Source organism: Centrocercus urophasianus, unplaced genomic scaffold (genome assembly GCF_019232065.1).
Source record: "Centrocercus urophasianus isolate 14NV4802_14NV808 unplaced genomic scaffold, USGS_Curo_1.0 seq_37, whole genome shotgun sequence".
Taxonomy (NCBI): Eukaryota; Metazoa; Chordata; class Aves; order Galliformes; family Phasianidae; genus Centrocercus; species Centrocercus urophasianus.
In genome coordinates, this window is record NW_024884944.1 from 1,214,317 (window position 1) to 1,234,955 (window position 20,639).

Consider the following 20,639-nt stretch of genomic DNA (forward strand, 5'->3'; position numbering starts at 1 on the left):
GTTCTATTGAGCTAGAAAACAAACGTTAAGGCACTGAAACAAACCTTGAGCCACAAGAGAAGATGGTGCATGGAAGGAGACTCTCAATCTGATGCTTCTCAAGCATAAGCACGAGTTTCCCCCACCCAGCAGGCAGCACCTTGTCCTGGTGCCACTCACTCCTTTCTTCCATGCAAACCCTTCACAACACAAGGCTCCAGCTCCCAATGGCTTGCCTGCCTTGACCCAGCACTGCTGCACTTATAATTACTGCAGGATTCACTACAGACAGAACTCCTAAATCATTTACCAGCTTTTAAGAGTAGAGTCCTGGACTCACAGTTAAAAGTTGTTTCTGTTTTTTTTTTTTTTTGCAACTACATCAAGGTGGTGAATGGGAACTTGGTCCAAAATCACTTTAAAGACCAACTTTTTGACATGTCCTATTTGCAATAAATGCTCAAGCACCATAAAAAATCACTTACACAGCTGCACTGGATTTCAAGGGCACTCATGAACATTTTCATTGGTATCCAAACACAAATTGGCAACTCTGGATCAGATCACCTACACAAGAAGTGAGATTTTCTAGAAGGCAATTTGTTTTACAGCCATATTTATAAGCTTCATCATTCTTCCAATAGAACAGAATTAACTTCCAGGCAGGTTCATGGATCCTGAACATACATAAAGTATATGGCACTATTTATTTTTATTTCCAAGCTGCTACAATACCAGGTTTGCTGGTATTTATTAAGAAATACTATTTCCTCTGAATTATTACTGACATAATTCTGAGTGTGGCAATGCCAAAAGCTCACTGTATAGTGAGAGGTGTTAGCACTGACTGCAACCCACAAATCAATCCCCAGCCATCCAGAAGAGCACCCAATGGGACTGTGAGCAGCAGACCTAAGCAAGCTCCCCATAAAAGCTCCTTATAGGAAACAAAATATTCGGAAAAAATAGAAGTCAGGTGGTTGTAAGAAGTCTCACACCTTAAAAACACATCCTACAGCAAGTCATCTAGCTTTGACTAATGGTTCTTTATTTCCTATGGTAGACAGATGGAGAGAAGAAAAAAAAACAGTTATTAGGATCAAAGTTTGTTGTGGTACTTTCAATAGAGAGCGGGTCTTGGAGAAGCACGTGAGCATCACGTGCTTCTTCCTTCATAGATTCCATCAAAAACACCAAAACCAACAAACCAACCAATGGGAACAAAAGATGCCAACCCATCACCCACAAACCAACCCAAACGATGAGCACACTGCTGAGCTGCTTCAATGCGACGTACAACAGCAGCACCCCATTTTGTTAGGATTATATCCTGCTTTACCAGAAAAGCAACCTGAATGGAGCAACCTGAATGTGCACGTTTGGCTGTCACAATAGCCAGAAACGAGCAGTCAGAGGAAATGAGTAATTAATATCCTCAGAATCTTCAATGGAGACCAGAGAGCTTTTCAGTCCGGCTGCCCAGGAGGGAACAGAACCTTCACTGCTGCAGACACACCAGGCAAGGGATAAAATAACACAACTACCAACGTCTACAAACATGTTTAAATGCTTTCTAGACATCCTAATAGTATGCGTGGGTGAGAATGCGTGCCTATGTGTGTGCTTAGCCTTTTAAAATGCCTGTCTGAACCCAGGCCCCTGGGAAAGATTAGGCTCACAGAAAATCTTCTGCACAAAACTGTCTCTGTCACAAGTAAAACAAACAGAAAACTTGAGTCTCAGCTCACAGACCTAGAAGCATCCTCTTTGGTACACACATAGCACAAGCTGCTTCAAAATGCTGTCACTCTAACAGCAAATATCGTTAAGTGCAGTCTGTAAATGCCCCGTCATCCCTTAGATCTTCCTCACTGCAGGACAGTCCATCCAAGCATCAGTGCAGTGACAAGATTCTTCTCAAGCACTGATCTTGACTTCACCACACTCACATCCTTGAGTGTGTGAGGTTATACCAGAGTGAGGCAGATGGGAAAGCACTCTTCAGTTTCCAAGATGAGAACTACCTGGAGCCCAGACCATGCCACCAGCAGCAGTAAATGCTCTCTGCAGGATACAGAGCACATCTGGAACACAGACAGAGCATGTCTGCTCTGCTCACGTGAATGCACCTTAACCAGCAAGAAACCTGCAGCTGGGTGTAGGCATTCAGCAGATTGGGTCACGTCCTACCTGTCTGTATGTCTTCACCAGGAAATGAATGAAGGAGGTCGTAATGCAGGGCAGAGGTACACAAGGTACACACACACCGCTGCAGAGCTGAGCTAACGCATGAATGGTTTCATGCCAACCAATCTGGCACACAAACTAAACAAACTCCCCTTTTCATAAGTAAGTACAGTAGGCACAAAACGTAAAGCTCCTAAAATGACGTTTGGTGCAACAGCTAATACATCCATGGCATGACAGACCTCCATTGGAGGACAAAAACACACCTCTGCTTCCATCAATCTCAGGGACCATACAACACAAAGGCTCTGTGTATCAAATCACACCACCTCAGCCTTCCTGCAGACCTGTGAGTATAATATTAGCTGCATTTTAACATAGTTCCTGTTCACAGTACAGCCTACTGAGTATAAATACAGACAGCTCTAATCCTGTCCTGATCCCCGAAATGCTGGTGAAATAGAAATTACTCTTCTGGAGCACGTGGATTCTTCTTAAAATTTAATATACTTTAATTATACATATAATACATCTCTCTGTATTTTTCGGGTCATTAAACCTCAGAGAAGAAAAATTTTCCAACACAACTCTGTTCCAGTTACTAATTAAAGCAATTTTTACACCTTCCTGAGACACACTGCTAAGGACGATTTATGATGGTGGCAAACAGCAGGAGGTCAATGCCAAAGTTAACAGCTGGGCTTATTGCAGTCACTTCTGAGATGTACTCATGTCATCAAGCAGCTGCTATGCACCAGTAAAGACTGAGAACCCACAAACAAGTCTGCTATCTTTGCAGCATTAAATGCAAGGGAGAGCCAAACTGTGCTAAGAAAACCTTAAATATCCAAAGGCTGAAAGGAGAAAAAAAAAAAAAAAAAAAACAAAACAGATCACAAACAGCCTGTTCAGCTGAATTAATGGGGAGAATCTCATCTGCACTGGTGGACACAACGTATGCGAATCCCATCCATCAATGATGGGTCACCAACAAGGCAGGCGATGACCGTAAAGCAAGTGGTAATGTCAATATTCAGGGAGTTGAGGGTGGAATTATTTAGTTAATAGAAACAGCTTCCATATACACTGTGAACAGAGTTGTGTTTATATATCCATGTCCTTAAGTAGAGCTCTTGCAACATCTCCCCCAGCCACTTAGAAGGAGCAGCAGGGAAACCACAGGGAGCAGAGGGATGGGAGGCCTTGCTCCATAGCAGAACACAGCAGGTCAGAATAAGGCTAACAGCTCAGGGGAGAACAACAGCATCCACAGATGGATGATGGGCTAAAACAGAGCACCACATAGCATACAGTATGGGTATCCATGTCATAAACACTCACATACTTGTGAATACGAAGCCAAATCCAGCAAAATTGTCTTCCATAGCACCAGTACACAGCAAAATCCAGGGCAGGTTTTGTGGTTTTTACTACACATTTCCATCTTCTAAATAGGAATGAGATGAGCAGGGGAATTGCCATTTAATGTTTCGTTTTCTAAAATAAATATTTTTTTCCTCTGTAAATGAGTGGAATAAATGAAGACATTACAGCCTGAAGCTGCTCATGACTGCCAAGATGCTGAAAATTACCATGCCCACAGAAGAGCTGAGGGAATGAACAATCCCTCCCACTCCAAAGGCAGTGAGCAGGCTTCGTTTAGCAGCACGGATGGAAGATGAGAGCTGTGCTGCTCGACTCCCAGGCACAGGTCAGGGGGCATTTCCACATTCCTGTTATTTTAGCTGACCCGTGCATGGACTGCTCTGTGCTAAATACCTTAAACTACCCCAGGCAGCTCCAGAGCAGGGCAGCTGGGCAGGCTCTTCCATTTTCTTTTTCTTTGCAACCCACCACAAGAAATAAAGTAATGCATAGTTAACAGAGAGACCCTCACAAGTATGCTTCCTTTCACTGGAGAATTATTAAATAAAAGCAAAAAAGACAAGCCACCAAAAGATGACAACCCCCTCAAGTATCTCCTCAGCAGGCTTTGCTGATAACCACAAGCAGAACTGAACTGCTCTTTGCAATACCTCTCACCCTTAAGACACCACAGGAAAAGGCAATTGCAGACACAACCACAGGGACCACTGAAAAGCAGCAGTGTGCTGTGGCTGGAAGGCTGCAGACAGCAAACCATCCTGCTGAGCTGCAGCAGCATTCCTGGCCGCTGATGCCTCAGACGGAAGTGATTCTGGTTCAAATGCTTCCTTTATCACTGATAACTGCAATCCTACCTCTTGCAATGCCAGGGCTTAACAGATAAGGAGGAGAGGATCTTCCAGGCACCGTAATCCAGTCCTGTTCTGACAGGGTTTTATTTTTAGAAGGCAGCTACATAAACACAACCACAGCAGAACAGAGACGGTGCTGTCTGAGGGGTAAACCTGTGCTAAAGGCAAGATAGCTGCAGCAATAGGAATGTGCATGGCAGCGCTTTCTCTCCCTTAGCAATGTGTTCTTCAGTGAGCAAATAAAATCACCCGGAAAGTACAGAGTGCATCATCTCTCCATATTCCATTACTAAAACTTCCTCAAGTGAAGATAAGTTCTGTTTTTTTTCCAAGTCTTGATTTCTGGCAGAAAGTTAAGACACTTACAGAATGCCTAATGACTATTTCTCCTTATCACATTAATGGCACAGAGATGGATTTGAAGTGTGGACCATCGGGTGGATAAGGAACTGCCTGAATGGCCCCATGCCCAGAACAGTGTGCCCATAGGAGCCTAATGAGGTTCAAGAAGGCCCAGTGTTGCACACTGGGCTGAGGGAACTTGGGGCTGTGGCAGTGGATCCAGAGGAGGCCATGGAGATGCTTCAAATCTATCTGAAGCACCCCTCCTGCAATGAAAGGCTGAGGGAGATGGGGCTGTTGAGCTGTTAGCATGTTTTGTTAAACCATTCTGTGATTCTATGATAAGAAAAATCACATTTGCATTATGGGAATTGCTCCACTGTAAGAATCACCTTACTATGTACAGCTTGACAAATACAGAGGTTCTGTTAAATAGCTCAGCTTGTACATATTATCAAGCACACTAAGAGGCAGTGAGATTGTATGGCACAACCATTGGAACTGAGATATTCCAATTCCATGCGAACAAGTTAACTGGAAGAACTTCACACGCAAAACACAAAACCTGGAAGCTGCAATTATCCTGGGCTGAGCAGTAGGATGCTCTGTATAGCAATACCAGCAGAAGCAACATTTACTTTGTATATTAATGAATTGAATGTTGATGCTCTAGAGGCAGGACATTGGCTAAGCACAAGGGGAAGGCAGCAGAGCAGAAGAGCAAAGGAAGGGAGCAGGGCCCATCCCACCTCCTCTGGGGAAGCAGCACAGAGGGCTGAGCCACAGCTGCTAACAAAGCCCTTAGATTCTTACCCAATATTAGGCTGAAATAAATGAATCATCATAAAATGGAGAAATCAGTGATGTAGACTTAGTTTAAAAAAAAAAAAAAAAAAAAAAAAAGGCAGAAATAAATGTAATGTATTACAGGAAAATAGCAGTGACTTTCTGGCACTGATGCCTTCTGTAGAACCCATCCTTTAACTGCAGCTTTGACAGTAGCCTCCTTTGTGATGAGCACAGCCTTTCCCTGGTAACACCAGCAATTTCCTCCCCATGCAGCATGCCTTGCTGGCCAGACAGAGATAAAGTTAAAACGTGGCTGTTGGAAGCAGCATACCAGAACATCTCTGAAGAGAAAAGCATCCCAAAACGCATCTTGTTGTGTTAGCACAGTGTTAGGAGGAGAACAAATCTGTCTTTATACATCTCAGAGAGTTAATTTAAAACCATCTCATGAGGTGAAATGCCAAGATATTAATACCAATTGCAGCATGAGACCATATTACAAGTGACATAAACGTTACAAAACAATCTGAAGTTCGGCCAGGCTGTTAATAGATAGCATTACACAATTACTGACACAGCCAGATAATAGTGCATTTCTACTATGCAAATTTTTAACAGCAAATAGATTTTGAAAGGAGTTTACACCCACGATCCCCTCAGATGCAACTTGGTAACTCGCTATTAGGTGCCAAGCTGTCAGTCACAAATCAGTGCAGCCTACAAAGGAGCCACCAACAAAAGCCACTTGATGAAAATGCATGAGTCCCAAAGGAACCTATTTTTAAGCCTGTAAACTAATACTGTTGTATTAATGGCTTTTATTTTGTCATTAATTCTGCTTTTCTCCTATTAAGGCAATACCGTAATGCCTTATTTGTTCATTTCTCAGGAGCAAAGCTCAGCTCTTCAGATAATTTTATCCATATTACAGAGCTACTACACCGCAGGAATCTTGCTTAGAAAGAGGCTTGGAGTTGGCATGTAGAGCCTGATTGACTGTGCTTGAGCACATCTGGCCTCAGGTACACAAACAGCTGTGTGTATTTGGCTTTGGTCCTGCATAGATGGCTGTGATGGTTTTTCAGAGGCAGCTGAGCACCTCCAGATGCTGTTAGCACCATGCCCCCCACTGCTGCTGCCCATACAGACATGGAGCAAACAGCTCAGGGCCCGACAAGACTGAGCAACCAGGAGAAATTTCACAGAGATGGGAAAAAAAAGAAAAAAAAAGGAATATATAACTGTTATAACTCTGTTTGCAAAGCCACCAAGTACAGGAACATGAAAGGCTGTAAATAATTCACCATATTAGAGAAAATGTTTCACAAATTAAAAGGTTGTAACCTCTTTTTGGCAACAAAGCTGGCAGATGCTGGAGGCATTCCTGTTTCAGAAAATGCAGAGCGTGGTGTGCCCTATTTATGAGGAAATAGCAGCGACTTTTCGGTTCTCAATCCTCCAAGGAATTGCTCAATGAAAAATGCATCTGCCTGTATTTCTGATGGATGGACCACAAAGGAATAAAGCTTGCACACTTTAGAAATGCAGCTCAGAAACTGAGTAGCAGCTCCCTGCATTCTGATGACACAGCTGCTGCTGTGCACAGCACAGAGCTGAGATAGCATGGAGAGGATGGGTAAATTGGAATTAAGAGACTGTATTTACATAAATACATGCACACAGTTGTTTGAAGAACACACACAAGCTAAAGACATGCATGCACTTATCACAGACGGTTCCATAATGAATGATGCAGACTTAAAAGTGTGACATCAGTCAAATGCAGCCTCAGAGGGGTGACCGCATGGCTGGGGACAGAACACAGAAGCAATTCCAAACAAAGAGAGCAGATTGCTTTAACTTCCTATTACTAAACATTCTGCCATGAACTAAAGAAACCTCACTGGAGCCGCCCTCATCAGGTCAGCTGGTAACTGAACAAACATGGAAAAGAAACTCACCTGTATGTTGCCAAAGTCCACGTTTTCATAATGGAAATGTGCACATTCAGCCATCTTCGGGAAATGACCCTTTGTAAAGGATAACCTGAAGCACACCAAAAGCACATCATAAGATGCAAAACCACCAAACCTAAGCTCAGCATCAAGATCTGTTATAAAACCCAGTTACTCATACAAAATAAGAGCTTCCTCACCCTAAAGCCAAGGGAGCAGAGGGGTCTGTTGATGTGATGCACCGAAACAGTGGAGAAAGGAATTGAGCGAGAAAGGAAAACTGAATTGCAAAATGGCTTTTATCATTGCATCCTTAAAAACCACGTGGCATTTCATCAACACCAAGGCCCACAGCTTTAAGGAACGGTGCAGGGACAAGCAGCTCTACCTTAACAAATGCATTTTTGCAGTGCAAATAAGCAGCCTTACACGAGACACATAGGAAAGTAGAACGTTACCTGTGAAAGGCATCACAGCCCATCAGTCCCGGGTTGATGTATCTGAGGGTGCAGAACAAATGCTATTTATCCTCTGCTTTTTTAAAATTCAAAAGTGAGGCATAATTATTCCCAAGTGACTCCAGCTACAGCGATGGCTGACGGGGAGATCCTCTGGCTCTGCAGCATGCTCTGCTTCTGCTGAAGCTATTATAGACTCCTATAGATAACTCTGGTGGTGAGCCAATGAGATTGTCATTATCTAGCTCTCTCTTCCCACGGGAATATAAGTGGGAAGTGAGATACAGCATCTGGCTGCTCAGCACTAGAACAAAGAGCCATTTCCCTCGCAGCATCAGAGCTCTACGGAGAGGTAATGTGAATGCACAGAGCTATCGATACTGGGGAGTTCTGGTCCTCAAGTCCTTAGCAAAGACAAGTCAAGTAATATTGATTACTTTTGAGCCTCTTTACAGGTTAGGGGTTTGAAACCTCAGCTACAAACATAATAAGTGGGTTTACATCATCTGGGAGAGAGTGAGAGAGAGCAAAGGAGGCTCACAGGGAAAAGAAAGAGAATCAGAAGGAAAAAAAAACCAAACACTGACAGAAAAACTGTGCAAAACCCATTCAGGAAAGAGGCACAAGGCAGGAGGTGGAAAAAGGGAAAGACCAGAACATCAAATAAATAAATAAATAAATAAATAAATATATACACACACACACACACCACCCTAACATACGTATACACATAAATGCACACATACGTATGTATATATGCACACACACACATATACATACATTTAAATGGATCAATTTCAGAGAGGAATCCCAGAAGTTTAAGAATACAGTAACACTGAAGTGAAAGAGTCTGACAGGCTTTGCCTCCACAGCATGAAGCAGGCAAGGGACCTAAGGAAACCTCTGATCCCCACTTCCACGCTATGTTCACTATAACTTTGCTTTGCAAGGATTTTGGTTGCTCCCAAAATGTGAAGGCATTAACAAGAACTGTCACTGACTGCCCTGGATGTATTCCAATGCAAGAGCTCAAATCCAGGATGTCACAGCCAGAAGCCCAGCACAGATAGGAAAAATCAAACAACACTGCTCTTACTTTTTCACATTCTTCACTTTCATACTTGCTGTGCTGCCGCAGGTCCGGAGCGGTAACTCCCCTGTGATGTCAGGGATATCTGCACCACGTGCCTGCAAAACAAGCAAAGGAAAGGAAAGTAAGGATTGCACGGTGTGGATTGCTGTTTTCTCCATATACAATCATAGCTCTTTGGTGATAAAAGCTGTATTTTTACCTTTTTAATATGGGGGGAGGGAAATGAAAAGTGAACCATTGGTGCTGACTTAGCATCTGATTACCTCCTAAACTGTTCTGTAGAGCATTACTAATAACCCTGAGATCCAATATTTTGTTCATTACTTCTCCTGGTTTCTAAGTAGAGATTTTCAGAGGTCGAATCCAACAAACACTCGCAAACTCCATACTCAGACACCGGTGCAGCATTCATGCACAGACCCTGGAAGCAGCTGGATAGTTCATGCAGCACAAAACCATGTTAATGACAGAGCTGCTCATCCGTGGGAGGTGAGCTTTCACAAAGACACTTGAAGCTATTGTTGTAAGCACACGAACCTATTAAAATGTCTTTAATTGCTGACATTCATTTAGTTCAGTAAGACCAGAGCCCCACGCTCTCCTTTTCCATTTGCATTACCCATCTTTGCACCCGCCCCCCTCCTCCTGCAGCACCATCCCTGGGGAAGCACTGAGCTCTGTGTGCTGCTGCTGGAGCAGCTCTGAGCTCCAAAGGCTGAGAGGTGGCTCTCATCAATGGAACAGCAATTGAATGAGGAGATCAGTACAGACTTCACAGAGCAAGGGGAGCAAACTCTGCTCCATGATGTTGGCTCCTTACTGATGCAGATGAGCCCAGCAGAACGAGCACAGGCTGGATCAGAGAAAGATGTCCGTTCTGCTTTATGCAATACGTTGCAAAATGTGAATGATGCTCAAAATAACAAATGTTCAAGCAAGAGGAAGGGACTCAGTTCAGGATTCCCTCTCTTGGAGGCCCAGAATCAATAAGTATTGCACAAACTCATTTTCTAATGACAGGAGGAGGCAGAACTCCCTGGAGCAGCAGATCAGCACAAGTGCTTTTGCACAAGTCCAGCCAAAGCTCCCTGATCAGAAGCCATCAATTTGGCAGCAGCCATGCCCCCAGAACACAGCAGTGTCAGGCACAGCACAGCCTGGTGTTGGACGCAAAGCTTCAGTCTGATGTTGCAACCACACAGTCAGGAGAATCTTCCCTGTCCCCATCCCTGAAGCTCTTGTTCAGTTTGACAGGGTCCAAACTCACACGTGCACCATTCACCATTCCTACCCTCATCAACAAACTGCAGCAGAGGCAGAAGGAGTGACTCAACTTCCAGCACCAGGAGGTACACAGCTATAGCATCCCCAGGGCTGCTCTCACAGCTGCCATGAGCAGGCTCAGGGTCAGATCCCAGCACCAGGGTCCGTCTCTGCTTCCACTCAGCCCTGCCTTGCAGTCCGTCCACAGCTGCAGACTGTGAGCACTCACTCAGAAAACAGCAGGACAGTATCTACAGACCTGAAGAAACCTCTGCCAGGCTGCCTGACAGCCACGACGTGCACAGTTACTTCAATATCTCACAGGACGCTCAAAGAATCTCATTGTGATTTTCAGCATTAAGACGATCACCAATTTCATTTAAACCTTATGCATCTTTTACATGAGAAAATCACTAATTACAGTGATAAACGCACCATTCCTGTAAGCTGCTTTTAGGCAAAGCTGGATGGTGCTCGACTTCATTTTCTAAAGAACAGAAATTTTGCAGGAAGAAAAATAATTTCTTCTTCAGAATCTGTGAGAATATGAAAACAGTGAAACAAATCCGACAGAACCACGTGGCCCCCAGGCAGCCTGCAGTGAGCAGAGCCTTGCTGCTGACTCAGAGCAGCGTAGGCAAAACTCACACCTCCAGGAGATGTAAATGCCAGCAGCTCTGCTCCGGGTTCTGCTCTCCTCTCCTTCCCAGCTGAGCCCAACCTTGCTGGTTGCCTTCCCATTTCCAGCATCATGCGCCACTGACATGGACCACAACGAGATGCCACACACTAATTAACTTCGGGGGCTTTTCCAATTAGATTTGAGCTCTCTGGGCTGTGCAGCTGAACATAATCTCTCCGAAGGCTCACAGCTGAGGAAAATGGGCAGAATGGTGATCCTGTGTAAGCCAAGAGCTTTAGTATGAGGCACAAACAGCAGAAAAGGAAAGGTGATTAGATAATGAAGAAAGAAATCTATTGCAATTTTATAAACCCCACTTCTCCTAACTGAAATGCAATTACTTTCCATTTAAACCACAGGAAGCCAGCTACAGCATAATCACACTTCATTCACCATTAGTTTTACCTGCTTTCATCTCAAGTCTGGCACTCAGGAGATCGCCCCACATCACCTCTCTCTCAAAACACAAACAAAACACTCCACAGTGAGATTTGTTATCTCCCGTGCTTTGTGTCACAGCAATTTCCTTCTAAAAATCATTTGGAAACAGTTTGAATTATTTACACCTGAAAATTAGCTGGCTAACATCACAGGTTGGCTTCTCACTCCTTTCTCTTCCATGCATCCCTGTTCCGTGAAAGCTCAGTAATTGCAGAGTAAATCTGTTCGTGCAAATTGTTTAGTCTGATTCTCACAGCTTAATGTCACTGCTGCACCAATCAATCTGCTTTGGTCCCAGACTTGGTAAACAAATTAGGCCTTGATCCAGAACACAGCCTGCTGGCTTCGTGTGCATCCTCAGGCTGCTGTGTTTGGTTGGAAGTTTCCCAGCTCTGCTGCAATGCTCCAAGCTGGGATGGTCCCACTGCAGCCTTTGTGCAATAGAGCAGCACAGACTGTGGGGCAGGTGGGTATCACTGAAAGTTCCAAGCAGTTCTGAGACAACGCCTGTCTGTCTGTCCATCCTTCTGGTGGATGGGATGCCAGGTTCAGGTCACTACAGCCATGTGAGCACTGGGAGTCACCTGTGCCACTTCTGAGTGCTGCTGCTGAACCTCCCAGGGACACAGGCTGCCAAGTTTGAGTTTGCAGCCTTTTATCACCTCGACTTGAAGAACTTCATCTTTGCTCTCTCTGGCACAAAACCTCAGTCATAAATAATTTATTTCTAACAACTCCACAGCGAAACATGAAGGGATTTTCTCCGAAAAGTCTCACTGCATTCATCAGCCAACACATCAGCCCTCCTCCCTCACTTCCAGAATTGTAACACAGTGTGAAAGCACACGTGAAACTGAAGCACTCCAGTGAGTACTTGGGTGTCCTCAGCAGGGAAGAACCCCGAGCTGGGACAAAACCCCCAGCTGCAGGCTCACACCAGGACACACGTCCCCTTAGCCAAGGTTACCACAAAGCCACAGTAAGTACTGGATAAGCATTAGCATTTATGCATCCCCCCATCACCAGTCTCTCATCCGAACCAGTCTGAAGAAACCAGACTGCTCTGGGTTCCTTGAGTACATGGCCTTGTTTCTAACAGTGGCAGAGCTGAATCAAAATGCTGGAGCTGCTCTCCATGGCAGTCTGCCCTTTACATCATTTTCACTTCCCCTTGCTTTTCCTTCTAAAAAAATCAAACCAAAGGACCACAGCCAGAACTTACCAAAAAGGCAGCCTTTGTCACTTTCACTTCCTCACTGAAGAGCAGCAGGAAACTGCTGCTGCAGCACCAGTCATCACCCAAGCAGCAAGTGATGCTCTACTTAATTGGAGCAACTGCAGCCACCAACAGGCTCGAGGAGAGCAACTTCTTTCTACTCTTACTTGGAACAGCCATACAGGATCTCCACAATAAATAAACATGCTTTAATACATTGCAGCTGAGTTCTTCATAACTGCCCAGGATACCTGGATGTATTTAAGGCAAATAAGCACCTGGTTTGCGTACCCAGGTCTGGCAATCTCACTTTAAACAAAAATACCTGCAGTTTTAATGAAGAAACAGAAAGTAATAATTATCCTCCCAACTCCACATCTCAAAACCGAGCTGAAGAATGAGCATCCATGCTATTCAGGGGCTGAGCAGCAGAGAGCAGCACTGGCACATGTAATACTGGAAACCAAGGGCAGTCTGCTGTGTGGCCAAGAGTCCCCATCCCCAACTGCAGGAGATGCCCAGTAGGGAAACTCTGAATCCTGGCTGCGCTCATTCTTAATCCCATGTCTAGGAAATCTGTATTCAATAAAGCTGCTTTGATGTGTATCATTTTTTCAGTTCAGGACTTCTAATTCCATTTTCCACATTCCCTGTCACTGAATTGTTCTGCGCAGCCCTCACCGCACAGCATGGTTAGCATGGAATTATTATTCTCTTTCAGAAGACCACACAGGATGTGCTTTTTCTGCTCCCAACTCCTCCCCTCCAAGGGAAAAAAAGAGAAAACTTTTAAGCGGTGCCATGAGCTGGCAAACGAAGGGAAACCTCTCATTCCTGAGCTCCAGTGTTACAGGCGTTCATCCACAGCACCCATTTACCACGGTTTGAAGGATCAGCCTCAGCAGAACAAAGCACTTAACTATTCACATCCTGCTTTCTCAAATCTAGCTCAGATAGGCAGGAAGAGCCCCCCCAGCTCACATGTAAAGCAGCTAATTGGGTGAATGGAATCCAAGGCACAGAGTAAGCAACTTGGCAGCAGTCTGGCCCTGCTCTAGCAGTGCTATTGTGACTGCGAACAAAACTCACCTCGTAAAGCTGGCAGATTTTATGTCATGATGGGATTTCTTAAGTGGGCTTTAAAAAGACGCAGATGAATCAAATGCACCCAAAGAATGACAGTTATTTCCCGCAAAACAGCCTTACACTTGCATATTCTTTCATTGCTAGCACTTGTTTCAAAGACAAAAACGGATGCACTGAGCAAAAATGAGTGGTTGGCTACTAGGGACAGCATCAGCATGATAACTACCTGAGAGCTTTAAGGCTGTGTGGCTATAGGCAAGCAGCAGTGGGTGCCTCATTGCCATTCACAAAGAGCTCAGCCCAGGGAGCTGCACGTACAGCACACAGCCCCATAGAATGGTTTCTGGCTGAGGAATGTACTTTGAGAACAAAAATCTCACATACAATATGCGTGGGAAAGGCAGCCAGGGTTAGAGTCCTCCTTCTGTACAGCTCACAAAATAAATTTTAGAAGAAAGCCAGGGAAAAGGGAGCATCCAACGAGCACAATGCTTTCATTCCCATTCCTTGTTGGCTCAAAAAATTCCACCCCAAAAACCCCTTGCTCTGTTTGATGCACTATTTCCACAGCCTATTGCTTCACAGAGAAAGGAGGGGGTCCTAATCACAGCGTACCCATCAAGGACCTGCAGGGTTTTGGGTGCCAGAATGCAATTGCTCACAGCACAAAGAACTTGAGAGATTAATTCAGGCTGAACCCAGCCAATGCCACTCCTCAGTCCCCCGGCCATACGCAGTGCTCACGTAAATATCAATGCTGCATTATGTTACAGGTACAAATCCGCTTAGAAGCCAAAGAATTTTCCCACTGCAGTGGAAGAAAAACTAGAAGGCAGAAAAAACAGCAGGCTGACAGTTAACCCAATAGATCAGGAGTCAGTGGAGTTAATGGGAATTCATATTCATGCATGTAAAACCAGCCTGGGCTCTGCTTATAAAAGAGCCAGCTCCAGTGGCATAAAAGACATAACTGCTATATGATACACTCATTTTGCAAACCCTTATAATAACACAGCAACGTGAGGAATGTGTCTGTTTGTAACATGCAATTTATACCATCACTATCCATAAACCTCACAGCCCACGAGAACAAAAGGGTCAGCCCAGTCACTGTGCCCCAGTGGGGGCTGGGGATCCCACCCTGCTCCAGGGCCTTCAGCCAGAGGAGCCACAGCGAGCAGAGCTGACATCAGCATTTCTGCACTCACATCCGAGGTGACAGTGAGCTGCAGCTCGTGCCATGTGGGTCAGAACAGGACACAGCACTGGGCACAGGGCTGCAGTCTGTGCGTGCTCCTCCAGGTGAGCGCAGAGCTCCTCCCCACTGCACACAACAGGGATGTGCCCAAGGATGCTTTACTGCCTTCATACAGTTATTAGGTAAATGCTACCAGGAGCATTCAAAAAATTGGCTGCTGCATTCCCGTGCCACTCTTGTCTTTTTAAGTTGTCATTATCCCCCAGGACCAGGGAAATTGTTTACAGAGAGAGTGGTGAGGTGCTGGAACAGCTGCCCAGGGAGGCTGTGGATGCCCTGTCCATCCCTGGAGGTGTTCAAGGCCAGACTGGATGGGGCCCTGGACAGCCAGGGCTGGTATTAAATGTGGAGGTTGGTGGCCCTGCATGTGGCAGGGGGTTGGAGATTTATCATCCTTGAGGTCCCTTCCAACCATTCTGTGATTCTGGGACTATAGAAGAAGAAATACTGGTGGTGACATGCAAACACGAAACCCAAACGTCTCATTGGTGAGATGCTGTATTTATCCGTGTGCATCAGATTCACTTTGAGACAAACAGATAAGCAAAACAGAAGGTCAACGTGCCTGAAAACTGGTGAACGTGGCCATCAGCAAACTATGCTGAATCCTTCTTCCTTTGCTAAGTGCTGCATACAATGGATTTTAAAACAAGTTTGGAAAATGTCATTTTTTCCCCACAGGTCAACACTGTACCACAAGACTGCATGCACTGTGAAGAGAGAAAACATAACTGAAAGCATAGCGTTACCAACAAAAATTAAATGATTACTATAAATTAGTACTTACTGTCTAAAATACAGTATCCATTCCAGCTTAATCAAACTCAATTAATTGGCAAACCCAAATGGAAGTCAATGTGCCAATTAAGTGGTTGTCCCTCATTGCAAAGACTCCCAGGGACAAACCCATGCTGGGAGTAAACCTGTGAAACACAAAGGACTCCAACCAAGAGCAGAGGGGGGGAAAGGACCATATGCAGCAACACAATACCTTGCCAACAACTTCACAAGGGAAAAAGCATTTGATTCATGCAGCAATAATAAAGAAAACAGGTTACGTGAACTGAAAGCAAAATGGAGGTTATGGGTTTGATGCCAGACCAGAACTGTTTTGATCAAAGCATTATTACAGCCTGGTGGCAGCTTGGTGTGCTGTAAGGAACACTTGTCACATGCCCAGGCCTATATTACCCATAGCACCCAAAATCCCACCTCCAGCCCATCGTTAGGCTCTACTGCAATCACCCCTGGTGACCTCAATGGCACACAGCAGTGGGGTGCTGGGCAGGAAAGCCATACTGGGGTTTGGGTAAGGTGAGATCCAGTGAGATCCAGCCTTGCCATCAATGGCAAGCCAAGCACCAGAGCCTCCTCCAGCACAGAGCCAGCCTCCAGCTTTAAGGTAACGTTTTCCATTACGCTGAAGTAACTCTTAGGACTGGGAGCCAGAAGCTGAGTGCTGGAGCATCCAGGGGGACAAAAAGCTCAAGCCCAATCCTGGTGCATCATCCAAGCTACTCAAAAAGCCAACAGAAAAGCAGAATCACAGTTTTGTAACTACTGAAATGTTTCCATATCCCTAAAAGCTTCAAAATGTTAAAGAACCTTGAGGTAGGCGTTCAAAGCTCAACATAAATAAAGAAAAACACACTAAGAAATTCATAACAGAAACTCCACGTACCCCCATCCTCTGCATCTATTCTTGCAGAAGTCACAGCCAAGATCTGGGGCAGCTCTGGGCTAAGGACTGAACAAAGAATGAGAAACAAGCCCAGCTCTAACAAGAGTGACACCTTTCTTGAACCCTTAACAATCCACCAAACTCTACACGGTTTTATAAATTGCGTTTAAAATTAGTTTTCTCCTCACTCCTGTCCCAAATTTAAGAGAGTGATATATTGAGGTCTCATTAAAAAGCCTTCGTTACCCTCACAAACCACACTGTGTTACCTCACCCACTATCAAACCTCACCCTCTATCAAACAGAGAACACTACAGTTCTCAGAACAGATCTAAGAACAAGGATCGTTACAGGGACTTCATGCAGACAAATCTAACCCCTGTGCCATTTGGAGGCTTGCATTTCTCCTTAAGAAAATTCTACCAGCATAAGCTAAATGGGACGGTGACTGCCAGCTGTCTGCCTGCTTTTTCAGTTACTCATTTGCCAGATTCATGGATTATCAGTGGTTTCCTATTGTAACTTAGAGGTTCCTGTATCGCTCTTCTAGGAAGCCTGGTTTCAAACCAGGTTCATTTGGGGATATTGAGGTTACCATCTTAATAACCTCATCCCTAATTGCACTGCCAGATCTCCAAAGTGACTGCTGAGAGGTGTGGGATGGGAAGCCCCTGGACACATCCAGGAGGGATGTACTTGTGAAGGATGCCCTGTGGACACTGTTGGATGAGCCCAGCTGGAAGGATGATCCCAGCACTCTGCTCAAGGCAACATGGATCCAAATCCCTCAGGAAATAAACCCACCACAACTTTAGGGACTGGAAGACACGACAGATGCTGCAGAAAGAGCCACCTTGTTCAGAAACATATGTTGTGTGTATATAGAAAAGAAATCCTATTTCCAGTTTTGGACTCAGTACATTCACCTTATCTCCAGTTCAGGTCTGCCTGCTGGCTTAGTGCAGCTCCAGGTGCTATCAGCCTGTGGCAGCACCATTTGAAAGAAGAACATGAATAAAGAGCTCCACATTCATTTCACTCTTTTAATTCCATTTCCCCACAAAATTCTGACAAAATCCTGCTACAGGGAGAGGCAGCTTTTATAGCACAGCAACCCTGCACCCACAGTGAGGTGCTAAGAGCAAGTCAGATGGTCAAAGACAGAAGGTAAATGCAAAATTAAGTAAAACGATCAGATTACACTGAAGTTAATGACAGGCTGAGGACAGCTGTTTTGTAGGTTTGTGTGAGAAATCTTATTTAAAGCCTCTTTCACAACTTTATTCCTTCTAGCAATAGAAACAGAGCACTCTTCAGGTCCTTACAAGGGAAAGATGCTCCTTTCCTGTATGGTAACACAACCAGCTCAGAGATATGCTAGAAAATCATATGCTGCAACATCACTTGGCTCAAACATGGCTTTTTGTCCCCAGAGCTCACAAGTATTTCACAAAGAAAGTCAGCATCACCAATTGCACCTTTCAAAATGGAGCAGAGAGAAAGAAAAAGGGCAGGTGTGAAGGTTACCCAGCAGCGCAGTGGGACCAGGGGGCTGAGACATGAGAAAAATGGTGCAGATAATATTACTAAATTCTAAAAATAGAGAATATAATCAGAGGCTGCTACAAAATATAGCAATCCTTGAGGACTGGTCGAGACGTTGTGTTATGACCTGACTCCTATGAAGTCTGTCCATCCAGTGCTGCATCTCAGTCGGTCTGGCTCTCAATCTGGCTCAGGATTATAGAGCTCCTATGAAGCTGCAGGAGCCACCCAAAGTACCCAAAGCAACCAAGAAAACCACCTGCCTGTGTGCTGAACTACAAAGAACAGCAGCTGAAAGTACAAATTAGAATCCTACAAAGGACGAAAAAACTCAGGTGCCCATGATTAGACAACAAGGACAAAAATATTAAAAATAGAGTTTCTGTCCCATCTGATATTCAGAGAACAGGAGGACATTCAACCTCTGTGTATTTAGGAAGTCCTTCAGTTTATTTCTTGTTGAGAAGCAGGTTTGGAAACAAAGCACTCACATAAATTAATAATAAGCACTTCCAAACACGTTGCAGATAAAAGGGGGAGGGAAGGGGATGCTCGCCTAACTGTGAATGCATAGAACACCTTTCCCAAAGTACAAAAGCATGTAGAGAGGCAAAGTTCGAGAGACAACTGAATGAGCATCACAGATCTGTCTGTTGTGTCAGAATTTCCCAAGCTCTTTGCACTGCTGCTAGTCTCAGCAGTTCCTCACCTGGCAGAGTGTGACATTCATTCCAAGTGACAAAGCCTTGCATCCAGTTGGGTCTCCAGCTGTCTACAATGAGAAGCAGTGGAGAACAGAAAACAGCTCAGCTGCATCCAACTCCTCCAAGCCTTTACAGCCTCCATTAACCAAAGGCTGAAACAACAAGCGACAACAGAACCTGTCTGCAACTTCAACAGCTAACCAGAAAATGAGTTTATTGTGCAACTATGAGAAACTCACATAGCACGTAAGGAGCAAACTACAGGAAAGGAGCAAACCTGAGTCTGCCAAGAATGCAAAGTGAAGAGAGCAAGGAAGGAAGGCTCATGATTAAAAAGATCAAGAAAGACACAAATACGGCAGATTCACTGGTTAAGCAAAAAGTACAACAAGACAATGTAAATTCTCAGCAGGAAAGCATCCTGTAAGTCTCACCTTCCGACTGGCCATTAAGCAGAGGTTGAAAATGTAAATTTGATTCACTTAACACAGAAAAGACGAGCTAGTGAGGCTTTTAGGTCCATCTACATCCAATGTGCATGAAGTCGGAACACCACAAGCACAGATCCTAGCCGTTGTAACTACAAGCTCAGTCTTTAACATTTAGCCTTGTGCTCTACCACACCAAGTCACAGTGCAGCAAATCTCAGACCTGAATTTCCTTGGAAAAAAGCATCCAATGGACTACAACAATCACAGAATCATAGCTGGAAAAGACCTTAATGATCATCAAGTCCAAATGCAACCCAACCATACTAACTCTAACAAATATAACACCCTAAGTACCCTAACTCTAATAAATGAGGTATGCTAGCTAACTTGTGTCACAGGTGGAGACTGAATTAGAGATAATACTCCTGAGACACTCCTGGAGGTTACAGACAGCACTGTGTCAGTGACCCACATGAGCCCTAGCTGTGCAGTGTGAAGAAGCTCCATGCTCTGAGGCTGCAGCATGCACTGCTGGCTGAGTAACACTGATGAGAACAGGCAGTGCTCTCACACATGCAGCATCACTGAGATCTGCTGGCCAATGCAGAGAGAAGGAAAAAAAAAATACCTGCAGATAGAGAAAAAAAAAACATATCCAGTAAGAGACAACTGCTAAAAGTCAGAACTAACAGCAGAGAAGCATGGAGTTGAGTAGAATAAGAAGTACAGAAAAACACCAGCAGGCCAAATACTGGAGAGGCCAGAGCTCTGTCTTGGTTTGGGGTTTTTTGGCCTGAAAAAGGAATTTGAAACAAAATACTATCATTATGCATAGAAGGTTTGATAATGCTTTTAAAACAGTACAAACACTTGGTTGTCTTACTTAACATAAAAATAAATACCTGTCTTATAGTGAGGGTACACATCTTAACTGTGTATAACAAATATTTCACCCAAAATGTTCTTCATCTGATCCAGCCAGATATGAATGGTGCTTTAAACCTTAAAATAATCCATCAGGATGAACATTCATGTTCCACTGGGTTCTCAATGTTTGTTTGCTCTATCTGTCTTGCTGGATTCTTCCACGGCTTCGTGAGTAGCACTGATTCACTTAAACCACCTCTCAGAAAGGCTTGCTCAGCCTGTGAAAGTAAGCTGAGTTGAAATGCATGCTCTCTCACTGTAGGGCACAGTGTAAAGGTTGTGTACTTTGCATCCTTCCTTTGAAAGGTCATTCAGGAAGGTGCTGCTGCAGGAAACACAAATGCATACAGGACAAGGTTGATGCT

At 44.5% G+C, this 20,639-nt stretch overlaps 1 protein-coding gene across 2 annotated transcripts in view; it reads right to left on the reverse strand.

The window, feature by feature from the left end:
* ARHGAP32 (Rho GTPase activating protein 32) overlaps positions 1 to 20,639 on the reverse strand; it is a 171,301-nt gene that overhangs the window by 83,014 nt on the left and 67,648 nt on the right. For both annotated transcript variants that reach the window (XM_042832071.1, XM_042832070.1), the window contains exons 3-5: positions 9,044 to 9,135; positions 7,948 to 7,989; positions 7,496 to 7,580 (exon numbers count right to left, since the gene is read on the reverse strand). In XM_042832071.1, coding sequence (XP_042688005.1) covers positions 7,496 to 7,580; positions 7,948 to 7,989; positions 9,044 to 9,135 — 219 coding nt within the window. The remainder of the gene's footprint in view (positions 1 to 7,495; positions 7,581 to 7,947; positions 7,990 to 9,043; positions 9,136 to 20,639) is intronic.